The sequence below is a fragment of the Zosterops lateralis genome, assembly GCF_965231275.1.
Source record: "Zosterops lateralis genome assembly, chromosome: 2".
NCBI lineage: Eukaryota > Metazoa > Chordata > Aves > Passeriformes > Zosteropidae > Zosterops > Zosterops lateralis.
Window position 1 is genome coordinate 25,341,583 of NC_139763.1, and position 14,476 is coordinate 25,356,058.

Below are 14,476 nucleotides of genomic sequence, written 5' to 3' on the forward strand. Positions count from 1 at the left end.
TAAATTCCCATGACCGGAGTGCGAAGGTCTGTACCGAGTCCCTTGTACATGCTGCTAGAACATGTGTTCTGGGCTCCCATGTGGAGAGGGTATCCCAGTACACAAATTACTAAAAAGTCACAGCCTCTGTAAGAGAAATTCTTTCTATAGTTACAACAGCCAGTAGTAACTTCTATTTGCATGATCAAGTCAGTTTTGATAGCTGTTCCCACCACAAAAATAGTTGTGCTTTTGTTTAAACAGAAGAACACAGAATGGAAAAATTGGCATACGATAGGCTGAACTCCTGGAGGGGTTTTAATTTTCACATACTCTTAAACTCATGGAGCCTAATGAGCTTAACATTTTGGCCAGTTGCACAATTTGGAAATTTCAACAGTGAACGGTTTTTGGACCAAAAAAAAAAAAAATGTTCTCACAAATATGAAAAGTGAACAGATGTTACTATTGGTGCTTCCAACGCCTACTGACAGAAAACATCTGTGTTGAACTTCCTGAATTTTAGGATCTTGAGAACACTCCCACACACCACTCAAAGCCATTTGAAAGCAATTGGGCTGGCAGATTGGCTCTTGTGTCTATGACTGAATGTTCTAACTCAAGCAGGTGCTGGTTGTTGTCTTGCCTTGAGAAGTCCAGTTAGCCAAGCAGCACAGCTATCCAACTGACTGTGTTATCCAAGTTTTTGGCAATATGTGTGAAGTATGCTTTTAAAAAGTTCCAGAAAGTGGTTGATCTTAATATTATGATGGTAATAAAATGAATGGAATGAATGAAAAGAACTTTAAAAAAATAATTTTGATACAGATAATACTAGAGTAGGAAGATTGCATTGCATTCTATAATGCCCTGGAAATCTTTTGGCTTTTCAATCCTGTGAAAACCCATGTTGAATGAACAGAATTTTGTTCTATAAATACACTCATTGTCCTAAAAACATATAAGGCATTTGCTGTCCTCCAAGTGTTTAATCACACATTTAATAGGCATCATGGCCAAAGTCCACTCCTTTACATGAGCATGATACAGCAGATGTCACAGAGTAACTGGGAGTTCCCTGCTTCCTCCTGCTCCTTCTCCACACCCATCAGTGTGATAATTGTCTGGTTATAAGAGCATATTTGGCAAGGTGATTTTCCTCTCTGGTGAATTTTTGGTTGGCTATCAAACTAACCTTCTCCAATTAATTACATAGGAATGAACATTTGACAAGTATAAATCAATGTCACTTTAGTGTTCTGTAAAACATCGTTAGCTCATTCAAGTTCATCCAAGTTCATTCAAAGTTGACATATCCGAATTTAACTTTAGTTACCTCTTTCTCAAAAACAGAATTTATCTGGTAGTCAAAGGGATAGTATTTACATGTCACCTAAGTAGAGTTTTATTATGATTTTATAGTTGTCTTAGCTTGGTAGTCTCAGTTTAACCAGCTCAGTTAACTGCACTTCCACTCTCAGGCTAACACGGAATAAATGGGTATGCTTTTGAGCATGTACCATTATCATCTGATTACTCTTTAATGCTGAAATATTTCTAACTTCCAAGAAAATCCAACTGTTTTGTACTACCAGTAGCAATATTTCTGCCTTATATTGCCTGCCAGCTTAAGTAAATTTATTGCATTTGTATCAGCTCCCTTTTCATGCAGCAAGATTCTTATTTCAGTCTTAATTATAATTTCTAAATGCTCAAATTCAGGGCTTGATCTTTTGGTGTATTGCCTTCTTGCACAGTTTAGAAAGCAATGATATGAGGTCAACTTTTGAGCTAGAGACTTGGGCTCCTTTTGTAGACATTTAAGAAAAATGGGCACATTCAGGTGCATTTGTTTGACTTAGTTTGAATATCTGCATTAGGATATCATGCCATGAGATATCACCTGCACCTGATGGGAGCTTTTGGTGACTACATTGTATGTACATAAACGTCTACATCTGCTCTATAAATATAATACTTTAAAAAAGTTAGTGCCTTTCAAGTCATTTTAAGTCTTCTCACATAATTCAGTAAAGCATGCTTACTAGAGAGGTTTACTATTTGCTATAATATGTCTTAATTCTGGTAGTAAATTTCCTAGTTTGTCTATTTAGCATACTTCAGCAGAGATTCTGCTTTGTACTTTTAGAGATATCCCCTTACAGAGTCTGCAAACAAAACCACCCTTTGCCTCTGCCCAACGCTTCTTTCCCACACCTTGTCCACTTTCCTCTTCTCCTTTCTTCTGTGCAATAACTTTTTGAAGGTTTAGTATGGAAACTCTCATGTGGTTTTGTCTAGACTTGCCCTTTCTGATGCTTTTCTTTGAGAGACCATTGCTGTGGTCCCCATATTGTTCTTACTACAGAAGCACTGCAAAGCACAGAAAGCATTTCTGACATTCACTCCTGTGTATTTTGTGACATGAAGAAACTATTAACTGGTTCTTTTGAGTTCTTGACCTACATTCCAGCATATATTTACTTTTGCACATGTTTTATCTTCTTGGGTGACATAGCAGCTTTCTGGAAGATCACAAATTAGATCAAACCGTGGGAACAGAAAACAGTACAAAAATTATTTCATTACTGAGTACAGAAAAGGGATGTGGCTTCTGGTTACGGGAATGCTTTCATAGTTCTTTTTTTATGAAGATTTAATGTGTATTCCTTCCTTAATGAAAAAAAAAAAAAAAAAAAAAGAAATCCACTCTTTTGCAAGCTGAATCACTTCTCTGGAATTAATGTCATTTGGTCACCACTGTCCTAAGAGAAAATGTTGTATGGCCAGACAATGAAGTTAAAAGAACAGCAGATTGTTACCATGCCACTAGGCTGAACAAGCCTCATTTTTTAGTTATTTTTAACTAATTTTATAATTTTTTGTTTACTTTCGTTATAAGTAAAAAAAGCTTTTTAACAAATGAGAAGGAAAGTATTTTCTGAGAATAAGAGTGGGAATGTGAAACTCAGCTAAATAACCTCCTCTACAGTGGCAAAACAGAAAAAAAAGAAGTAGAAATAACCATTAGTTATATACTTCTTTGTTAAAGCCTGACAACTTTCAGTGCTACTCTGTGATTAAGAATTGAGTATCACGCAGCTTAAGGCTCAAGAGAAAGGTTTGTTTGATTTGCCTATCAATATTCTAGTTAGACAACAGAAGTCCCATCTCCTCCTGGTGCCATGGTACACTGGTTACTATTTTGTTACCAAATGTCCAAAACTTCAGAATAAGACAACCCTTTTGGTATCACTGTAGTGGCAGAAGTTAATGCCAGCCCTACGCTAAAAATACAGATTCAGAAGATAAATTTGAGAATTTTCAAGCCTGTGACAGTAAATGTAAATTTAGTAATCCAATGAAGAATTAAGATAGTAAGTTTTTCTCATTTCTTGTAGAAGACTAAGTTTGCCTACTACACAAAATATAAGTTGAATGACAGAAAATCTTCATTCCAGGCAGTCATGTTGCTCAGTTGCATGACACATTTAATCCCATTTCATTTGCACTTCCCAGCTATCTCACTTACAGACATTTTGGCAGAAACCTTCTGCTTTTGTTGCCTCAGACCTTGCTCAAGGACAGTTTGACCCTATCTGAACTCCTTATCAGGTTTCCTGAAGGTTGTACTGTGGTCTGGAATCCTGCACCTGCAGTGGGGGCTGCATGCAGCAGCAATGGCTGGTGCCATCTAGTGAGGAGCTTCTGAATGCTCACTGCAAATTGTTGCAAGGCATCTGTCTTTAAGAAAATAGTTATTACTACAGTCCTGAAAACACAGAAATGAAAGTAACATGCTACTATGTTTAACAACCAAGCCTGCACAAACTTCAGGAGTTTTTTCTCTCAGATGATCTTTTTCTCCAGTGGCTAGCATTAGTTGTGTTTTGCCCTGTATATTTGTATTTCCTACCCTTCCATGGATCGTTTTGATTCATTCTTCCTAGGTGGAATTACGAATGTGTTTTAGTCTTGCTTAAACAAAACACTTGAGTTGCTGATGTGGATGGAACCATTCAAACTACATCATAAATGTACAGTGTAATGATGGAGAGTACAAAAATGTTCCATTTTCTTCTGTGTCATGGTAGGTGTTGCACTCAGTGTCTGAAGATCTCTGGAGGTCTGTCTGTACTGGGCAGCCCAGTGCCACCAGAAACAGCTGCTGAGTCAAACCATGGCATGGCAGCAGGTGCTCCACGTGGTCTGCTTGTTTCTGCCTCTCAGCCCAAAGTGGTGCAACCCCATAGATGAAGTATTTCTGACAAAGTGTTCACTTCATGAAGCTGAACCCCAAACCCTTTCCCTACATATTCCCCTCTACTATGTTTAATCCATAAACTAGATAACCTCCTGGGTTTATGCTCCAGCAGAGATGCCAGATGATATGCCCATCCTAGTGTGACTCTCTGTGCCACAGCAGAGTTCTTGAGGTTCTTCCTTGTAGTTTCTATTTTTTGGGGAGGTGGGAGTACTGAGATCATACTTTTTTTTATTTTGGGTTAGTGATTCCTTTAGCGCACTACATCCATTGAAACTGCCTGAAAGAATCACAAATTTCCTACATTTACACCCAGTTTTCCACATTTTGGTAGCATTACATTTAAAAACTTTCCTATTTCTTTCTTCTGTGCTTGGGGCCAAAAGTTGCTCATTTTCCTTATAAATTATTTTATTCCCTGTTGAGTTGCTGTCTGTTCCGCTTGCTGGTCTCACTGAGTAGGAGTGCACTGAGGTCTTTGCTGTCACGTCCTTTCCCCATCTGTTCTTACAGGGACTGTTCCAGACTAAGAGCTTTTACAAAAAGTCCCAGCTCCAGCTTGTCTGTCATGGTCAGATCACCCTTCCCGCAGGAAATGAACTTGTCCTTTCACCAGTGACCTTTTTAAAATGTCAGGGAATTAACCTCCTTTCTTTTTGTCCACTGTTAAAAGAAATGATGGTCTACAGGGCTCGTTTCCATGTGGGGAATACTGAATCATCACATTCCATGTACCAGAAGCAATTGCAAAATGGCTATCTGTAATGAAACATGGAGAAATGGGTTCAATGGCTGGGAAGTTTTCTAGCAAGTGATTCAATCTCTTCTTTATTGCCAATCAACAGTTTTCTCCAGTGTCTCCACCCTAGTAGGCAGATTTCTCAGAAATTCATTATTCCTGTGTTCTAAAACCTTTGGAGGAGGTACTGTCATTTGTTACATCTCTCTTTGTATAGCACATCAAACATTTGGTTGCCCTCAAAATTAGCTCACCCTCCTCTGTCAATTTTGTTTCCACACTGTAAATTTAACAGCAAATTAGAAGGAAGAAAGTATTGCAACATGACATCTCTTTCATCTGACTGATCATAAAAGAGCCAGAAATCAAAATTCAACTGCAAAACATGAACATTGAGTCCAAATTTAAAAGTCTGATCAGGATCTTCTTACGTCCACTAGTACTTAATTGCAAAATGTAGTTATTAAATTCAGTCACAACCTTGGCAGCAGTTTCTTTCATGCATGTCACTGGACAAGTGACAATGTATATATAACATGGCAAATGTTTTCTGGGGAGATTTCCTCCAGGCTTTCTAATTTCCAACCTTTGCTCCTCTCTGTAAATAGTTTTTGCACAATATCTGGGCTGGCCACAAGAATTTTGCGAGACCTCTTTCAGTCAGCTGAAGTTGCAGGAAGAGCAAAGCAGGGGCTGCCTATTTAGGTGTATATCCTGACATTGGGAGCTTTGTAATTCGACTAAACAGTCGTATAAAAACAATGAAAGAACTTCTTCTTAATCTTCAAGATATTCCATCAGCCCACTATTTCCTTTTCTTTTTATGTGCTCTCTCAGAGCTGCTGGCCATGGCATTCCACACACACTTCAGTGAGCCTCAACACTGGCCTGTAAGTCCCCTGGTGGGTGGCATGAGGTAATGGTGCCATGCTCTGGATTAGGGAAGAGGTCCAGTTCACCCTAGTGAAATGGGAAGGGCAGTATGGGCCAGAGCATGTACAACAGAAAGTACTTCATGAGTTTTCTAAAATATAACATGGATGATATGTTCCCCTAGGCTTGCTTCTGGTTTTTGTTGTTTTTGTTGTTTTGGGTTTTATCCCCTAAAACCTGGAAATTTTAAGTCAAGCACAATTTTACAGCTTTGGAGAATTTTCTAGTATTTCTGACCCTCCAGGAGCACAAGCAGAATAGTACCATGCATGGCATGTGTCACACAGGGGTATTTGGGACTAAGAATTGAGTCATGCTTTGTTTAACTGAACCTTTCAAACTGATTGTCTTTGCTTAAATCTCCTCAGTGACCTTTGCCAAAGAGAGAATGTTCTTAGGTCACTTGCTAATGAAAAGGGGACATACTTGTCCAACAAAAGATCTAAGATAAAGAAAGCAGAGTTAAAACTAACATGTCTGAGTTAAAGAAGGTTGACAAAGTTAATTCAGTTAACAGGCCAAGGTACTAATTGGCTGGAGAATTACACAAACATTGTCATGATATTAAGTATTTCCCTAGCTCTGACGTTAACCTTGTGTTAAACTAGGCCCATGAGGATCTAGTCTCTTGTTTTTATATTAAATAACCCATATTCCTCAACAAACAAATGACCAGATAACTACCAGGAAAGCATGGATAAGGGGTGCTGATACCCAGTCCTCTTCCTTGTTTTCCATTCCTTGTTTATTTCTTCCTCCACACCAGACAGGAAAATGGGACTGGAAGTGGGAGAGGTATCTGATGTAGGAGTTAGAGAGGTAACATGTTCCATGGAATACCACCTTTGAACTGTACACCTCTGTGTGGTCCCTATAGAAAGCCAGGCATAGATTTGAAAATTCTGAACATAACAGAAACTGCAATGAAAAGTTTTATGTGTGTTCTACCTCCAGACAGATGCCCTCTAAAGGAGGGTAGAGGGGCACTAAAGAGATGATTTGCTTATCTCAGGAGAATGAATGGTTTTTGGAATTTAAATTATTTATTCTGGCTTTCAGGGACTCCAAAAATAAAGTGGCATTTTCAGTGCACAGAACCCATGTATTCCTTTCTTTGCAGAAGCAACTGAAACATTTATTTTCAGAAATTAAATGCAACTGGAGCCAACTCAAATCTTTACAAATGAATTTGAATCATTTTTCTGTGTTCTTTGCAGATGTAAGGGATATATTTTCATCCTTTTGGAACCTTTTTAAAGGTCCCTTTCTAGATTTGAGTGCATGAGGAAGAACTAACTACCTTAAGCACTGAATAATACTCTAAGGCTTTATAGTAAAATTGAAATGTTTTTGATTGATATTTGCATGAGAATTTATACTGCTCTACCAAAAAAAAAAACCCAAAAAAAAGAAAATCACTGACATTATTTTAATGAATGAAATGTCTATTTCCCTAAAAAGGCAGTTTCATGGGGTGTGCTCATATATGTTTTGTCGATTTCTATATACTTAAATTTTGAGGCATAGTATGTAAGAGAAGTGGAGAAATTGTGGCATAAGAAAGGTTTTTCTTTTTCCTGGTCTTGGAACTCACACTGAAAAATTCTGGTTCAGATTTAAGTCATTATTCTAGTGATTTTAATCAACATCTTTCAATTTAAGTCAGGCAACTCAGAAAATATACCTACTGTGATCTGCATCTCCACAAAATAAATTTTAGAGATTCGCTGCATTTTGAAAAAACTAAAAGCTTCTGCTGGTGGAGGTAGGTGCATTTGTAATAACCAGCAGTGTCTGGCATAAGGAAATGGGCAGCTGTTTGTTCAGATGCATATACCTCCTGCCAACGTGAGCTCTTTTATGTTTTAGATGTATTCGTGTAATCTTTGTTCCTTCTCAGTTTGTTAATCTGAAAAGACATTGTCCTCTTAGTGCCTAATAATCCATGTGAGCAGACTTGGTTTAAAAGTAGGGATACTGTATAAAGTCAGATTTGGTTGTAAGCAAGGGAATTCTCTTTCAGACTGACAGCTCAAACACTTGAATTCATGTTGTCCTTTGGCACTGCTCCTAAACCATCAGTCTTGTGAAATCAGTCATAACAGTGGAACAAAAGATCCATACTGTACAAGATCCATCCTGGTGGCTTGTTCCAAGGAACTCAGTGTAATTCAGCCTTCAAATTGGCTCATTCCTAGTCTTCTTCCAAAATTAAATTACACTCAGTTCTGTGATTTGTTGGCCGTGTCAGCTTCTCAATATGCACTCATATGATGTGATACATGATTTAAAATATAAAACTACCGCAAATGTTGAGACAACCATTTTACATGGAAGCAGTGTAGAAAATTGATTTGTTTTTGAAGTAAGCTATTTACTTGTTTTACAAGTAAGCTATGCTTCAGTCATAGCATTGGTTTGGGGTGTGGGGTATAAAGACAACTATAGCACAGATAAAGTTTTATTTTAGATAATTGTTGACTATGATTTTTTAAAGTGTATCACAAATGGGCCTATGAGACTAAAATAATTTTTTCCAGTATCAGTAAGGCATTGTTCAGTATCTTTGGTACAACTTCCTGATCCAAAGAAATTAGGCTATATTCAGGTTTCTTTTTTTCAAGTCCCCACACTGCCCTCTTTGCACCTTAATGGCATTAAATGAGGTTGAATTCTTGAACAGGAATTGCATTCACCTTCTAGCTCTTTAACAGCATGGACAAGACTGTAAGTATTTTATACCAAAAGAAGGTAATATTTTTAATCAGCTTTTTGACATAAATATATATGTGCTTGTTTGTGGTTTGCTGTAGTTCTTCTCCTTTGTGAGATATGAGTGCTGTTCCAGCCTGGTCTGTGAAAATAATCTAATTGCATTTTAAAAACAACATTCATCAGATTTGACTTAATTTGAATGTCTTGGTAAATGGTGCTTTGTCCCATTTAAAACATATTTCTCCAGAAAAGATTGCAGCAATGTACTATTAATGTCATTAGTGCAGTGAGTACATGCAAAACATGTGTGCCTTCAGTGATGCTACGTCTGGAACAATATTCAAGTACTTCAGTTCACAGATCTCAGACATATTGTCACAATCCATTATTTAAACCACCATTGTGTCATTTCAAAATTGGTTTTTCCCCTTTGAGCTTTGTGATGTCATTAGCCAACAGAGATTATTTTTAAACAATGGTTGAAGTGGCGCAAAGAGCCAAACCAGCACTGGAAGGAAGAATGACCAGGGAGCCCTGTGTGCTACTCTTCAACCTGTGTGGATCCATGCATGTCCCATCATTTTCAGGCTCCACTGCTGAATAGAAATATTGTCACTAAAGAGGCAGAAATCTCTGCCATTGAGTATCAGATGCCACTTGCAATACATATGGCCAATTAGCAAACTTCACAGTTAAACATATTTTACTTGTTTGGAGCATCATATGTTGTATTGTAGGAGAATCACTCTTGAGAAACCTCATTCCAAAGAAAACAGTCTTTTCATAGAGTGGCCATGAATAGTGAAGTAGTGAATATTGATTTGAATGCTAATATCCATGTGTCAATTTTGTGATGACATGAGCAATATAGTCACTGCTGCTGGCATTTCTCTGTTTGGTGTTTCAGATGACTTTTATCAAAGAGCCTGCCCTACTGGGATGGAAATAAATTCTGTGTTTATTTTTTCTTCAAGAGATTGACTCCATTGAAGCAGTGATAATTTATCTAGCTTCATGCATCACAACTGTTCCTGTGTAAATGCTGTTTTATTGTTTTTATCAGGGCCAGCCAGGACTCCTTGGAGCACAGGGATTCACTGGACCACCAGGATTGATGGGGATACCAGGAGTGCAAGGTCCCAAAGGTCACAAAGGTGAAAGAGGACACCCAGGAATAACTGGACCGAAAGGAGAAGTGGTAACTTTTGAATATCAAATGTTTTAGCTAATAAGAAAAATGCTAGCAGAACATCATTTTAATTGTGCTGTTTCACTCTAGGGACAAAGAGGAGTCACTGGATTCCCCGGGGCAGATGGCATTCCTGTAAGTAGCCAGTTATTTCATCTTTAAGAAATCACCAAATGCAAATATTGCAGGCTAGCTCAAAGCCTTTGTACTTTAATTAAAATGTCTGGGTTAAATTCTGCATCAGCCACGTACACACTTTTCAGCTAAGGATATTTGCTGAAGTGAGTGGAACTGCAGATACACAACAAAAGAGCAGAATCTGTGCTCCTTCTCATTCCCTCAGATAATTAAAGTCCATTTGCTTTGTCCTATGGAGAAATCCCCTTGTAAAAGAGGCAGAAAATGATAGAAATTTCCTGTGTCTCTGGAGGTTACCCAGCTAAGTGTGTTCTTTTGTAGGAAAGACCTGTGACATAAGTGTGACAAGTGTCACTGTGACCTGTGACAAGTCTTAAGCTTGTGAATGAAGGACACAAGTTGGTCATTCCTAATTATTTCTGATTTGTAAAGCTCATATAATGACAGTGATTTTAAGAATACTAACTATGGTTAATTTGCTTTATAGCTCATATGACATGCTTGAGATTGTCTTAAAAATCTTACTGAGCTCTAAACAGTGTAAAACTTTGAACAAATTGACCAAGTCTATGAAACCGAAATACTCAAAGAGGAAAACCGGGTAAAGTTCACAGAACAGTATTTTCCCAGCCTACACTTCTTTACATCTTGTGTCATAAAATAACAAAGAAATCTGAGTCACTGGAATCCCTGGACAGAGTTCCCAGGCTTGGGTTTCCTTTGTAGTGCTCCCTGACACCAGGGCCCCACTTTGCAGCCCACGCATCCACATCCACTCTGCTTTCACCCTCTTTTGTTTCCAAAAGAGCTTCCTATCAAGTTTCAGGGATTTCTCTCTCACAATCTTCCTTGCCTTCCTCTTTCTCACTCTTTAAGGAAAAAAAGAAGACCATGTTTGCCATTTCTATTAACACTCCTGAGCCAAGGATCTTGTTCATCTCACTGCATCATGCCAATTTTTTTTTCTAAGCACTGTAACATCCTGGGAAGCACAGTAAATTGCCCCCCTGTGAAGCCCAGTGTTGCTATAGCTGGACTACTTCTCTTACCTGGGCGTGTTTTCTTTTTCAGCCCTGCCTCCCTGACCTCTGCACGTTGCATTGTGAGGGATAAATACCTGCAGACAGAACTTGAACCGACATTGTTGTTGTGTATTCTCTTCAAGCTCCCCTGCCCTTCAAGCACCCTTTCATTTTCCAACCATTTTTCTCACTGACCTAGGGAAGGCAGATAGATAGACACCTGAACAAACCACAGTGGCACAGTTCTAGGATGTGGGGCTGGGAGCCAAGAGAGAATGGTGGCAACACTGAGTCTCTCCTGGGATGAGGAGTGCCAGTATTCAGTGGAGCTGAGTAAGGACATGGAAATTCTTCTGTTTTCTCTAAACAATGGTGCAAAAGCAAAGAGAAAACTCTTCCTACAGATAAAGGAGAAGGAAGAAATGTTTTATGTTATTTTCTAGTTTTTTGTGACAGAGTCTGCTAGAACAAAGAGCTGCTCAAGGGAAGATTTGCTTCTCATCAGCCTCAGTGCAAACCAGAACCAAGAGCAGTTAAGGTGAATGTAGGAACAGCAATGAAAATACAGTTTGAGAAGTAACTTTACAGAGGCTCTGTGTCAAGGTCTTGGAGTGCCCCCAGCTCGCTACCTTTGAGCCCTGCTGTTTTCTTCTATATTCACAGCTTCATCATGACACTCAGTCTAGCTCCAACAGCATCTTTGACTTCTTTCCTGGCTTGGAAACTGTTCAAACTCAGTGAGGAACACTTCTTCCCACTCTTCCAGAGTGAAGCACTGAAATGCTGAACAATCCCAGTTCTTGGTGGATCCTTGCATAGCAGCCTCATCTGGCTTAGTTCTCTGCATAACAGAGCCTGCATTGAACATAACTTTCTTACCCTTTCTGAGAGGTCCTTCGCTACTCATTTTTTCATGCTGTCTGGGGCATCTGGTTCAAGCTGCAGCTATATTAAAAAAAGGCACTGTCTGTTTCTGTCTTTGAAAATCCTAGTTTCCCATGGATCCAAGCCTTGGGCTTAATGTGAGAATGTCTAAATACTTCGTGACTACAGGAAAAAGAAAACTAGAAACAGATGGATAGATAAACAGGTTTTTTTTTTCCTCAACAGGGTCATCCAGGCCAGCCAGGACCAAGGGGGAAACCAGGTCATGATGGCTGTAATGGGACAGCAGGTGACCCTGGTGACTCGGGAACTCCTGGATTCTCTGGTTTCCCTGGTAGCATTGTAAGTAGCTGGCAGTAAGTGAGTGTCTGAAGCTAAGAACATTGCTAGAGTGAGTTTCATTCACATGTGGGTTGGGTTAATGGGACACCTCTTAAAGAAGGGAATGTGGGGCTTTTTGGCCCAGCAGAGCATTTGTGCAGACTCAGCATGAGCGCTGTGCACTGTGTGCACTGTGTTTAGTCATTGCATTGCAGCCAGGGCCAGAAGGTCTGCTCAGAGCTATTCCTGTCACACAGGTCTTGCAGAGAGATTTCTGTAGGAAAACCTGTACAGCTTTAATCAACAGCAATAAAATAATATTAAACTCAAAATTGCTGATGAAAGCATTCTTCCCTGCCCCATGGCCAAAGTATTGGCTTTTCATGGTGAGATACACAGGATCATGCTGAGGCAAGAGGTGGGGCTTCTGGATTTACATGGGCACATGCCAGCCCTGAGAAGTGCAGCATCAGTTCTAGCTAGGAGATGCTACCCCATAATATCACTCCCCATTTTATGTCCTGTGAGGGTTTACACTTCTTTTTTTTCTAAACCATAAATTTCTAAAGCTAGGCATAGTCTCTACCTCTAAACTGCAGTATGTTTATGTACACTTACAAAAACACCAACAAATATTTTTTATTTCACTCTTAGCTGTTTACATGTTAACATAGATGGTGTGAGAACTTACATTGTGCTTTGGTTTTTGGTCACCTCCAGGGAGTCCAGGGGCCCAAGGGCCAGAAGGGAGAGCCATACATAGTGGCACCAGATATCATCAGCCGACATAGGGTACGTACCTCTGTCACTCCCAGGAGTTATTCTTGCCCAGTACAGTTTTGCAGACACATGATGGAGAGTAAATTTTTCTTACACTCTGATGGGCACATCCCAACAGGCCCACTTTGATTTGAAAGGCAGCTTCTGCTTTTTCTGCACCAGTTTATATGATGTCCAAGGGAAAATGTCTGAACTCAGTTATTCCCAGGAAATGTCAGCCTATGAGTGGATTGTAAAGGCACTGTAGATGATGTAGGTGAAGCATTTCCCTCTTTATTCAATTACTACTTTTGTATCATGCATGGCAAAATCCTTTCTTTGCCATAGGTTTGTCCATTGAATTATTCTGGTCACTGTTAGCACCTTTCCTGTAAAATTTTCATGCAAGTGTTTGATTGACTTAGGGTAAAATATCCTTCAATATTTTATTTAATTATTTAGTAAACCCCAAGTATTCCAATGGCTGCTTTCACTGTGTCTATTCCTTAAAGCTTGTTTTGCAATCACTTGCATCTTTTTCTCATATACATATAATTTTGCATAATTTGAAGATATAAGAAGGAGATAAGATACATATGTAGAGTATGAATCGTGGCTGATTTAAAAGCTACAACTGAGCTATATTCAGCACAGAAGGGATCTGCTGACATTGTCTGTGTGTATTTTATGTCAGCAGTGAGTGCCAAAATAGGTATTTCTCTTTACATATTTTTAAGTTACCTGTATTTTAATGGAAACTTGTTTTCCTTTTAGCAAATCTCCAGATCTGCACTGTTAGTAATCAGGGGTGATTAAGTAATGTTTAAGAAATGCTCAGCTATGTTGTGGCCAAGGATGGATACTGACACCTGTATTCATTTCAGAAAGTACTTGGTTCCACAAATTATTCTGTTAACTAAACTCAAATTAACTGGGTAGTTAAGATGCTACTCAAAATGATTGAAGGTGTTTGGACTGAATAACACATTATTTATGTGTGTTGGAAGGTCTTTGGGCTAGAACATTTTTGGATCTAACTTCCAAAAACATTTCACCATGTACTCAAGTTAAAATATGTGGTCACTGAAAACAGTATGTTCCAAATGCTTTTAGTGACTCAGAAGAGAATCAAAATGAGTCAGTAATTCCCATGCAACTCACAAAAATGAGCTTGGACATTTCAGCTAAGTTTATAGCCCTAATTAAGCCACTGGTTAAATAGGATTTTTCAACAAAAAAATTCAGTGTGGTCTGTTGTATAGTTCAGCCTTGTAGTTTGAATCCCTAACTTTACTAGCCGACTTTGTACTCTGCTACTCTATTGAATGCAATTAAAGCATATCCATAAAGTATGAAATCTGTGTGGCCGCATTCAGTTATCTAACTATCTCTGTGGAATGCATCTGTATGGAAGGGTTTGAGTAGCATTGCATGGTATATTAGTTGTTTGAATGAGAAAAAAATAATGAGCGATAAAAAGATCTTAGTCAATTTTCTATATAGAATTTATTGTATTTTTTACTTCTTTGTTA

At 38.7% G+C, this 14,476-nt stretch overlaps 1 protein-coding gene across 2 annotated transcripts in view; it reads left to right on the top strand.

The window, feature by feature from the left end:
* Positions 1-14,476, top strand: part of COL4A2 (collagen type IV alpha 2 chain) — a 142,611-nt gene that overhangs the window by 81,625 nt on the left and 46,510 nt on the right. For both annotated transcript variants that reach the window (XM_083855132.1, XM_083855131.1), the window contains exons 5-8: positions 9,694-9,828; positions 9,910-9,954; positions 12,090-12,206; positions 12,906-12,977. In XM_083855132.1, the coding sequence (XP_083711258.1) occupies positions 9,694-9,828; positions 9,910-9,954; positions 12,090-12,206; positions 12,906-12,977 (369 nt within the window). The remainder of the gene's footprint in view (positions 1-9,693; positions 9,829-9,909; positions 9,955-12,089; positions 12,207-12,905; positions 12,978-14,476) is intronic.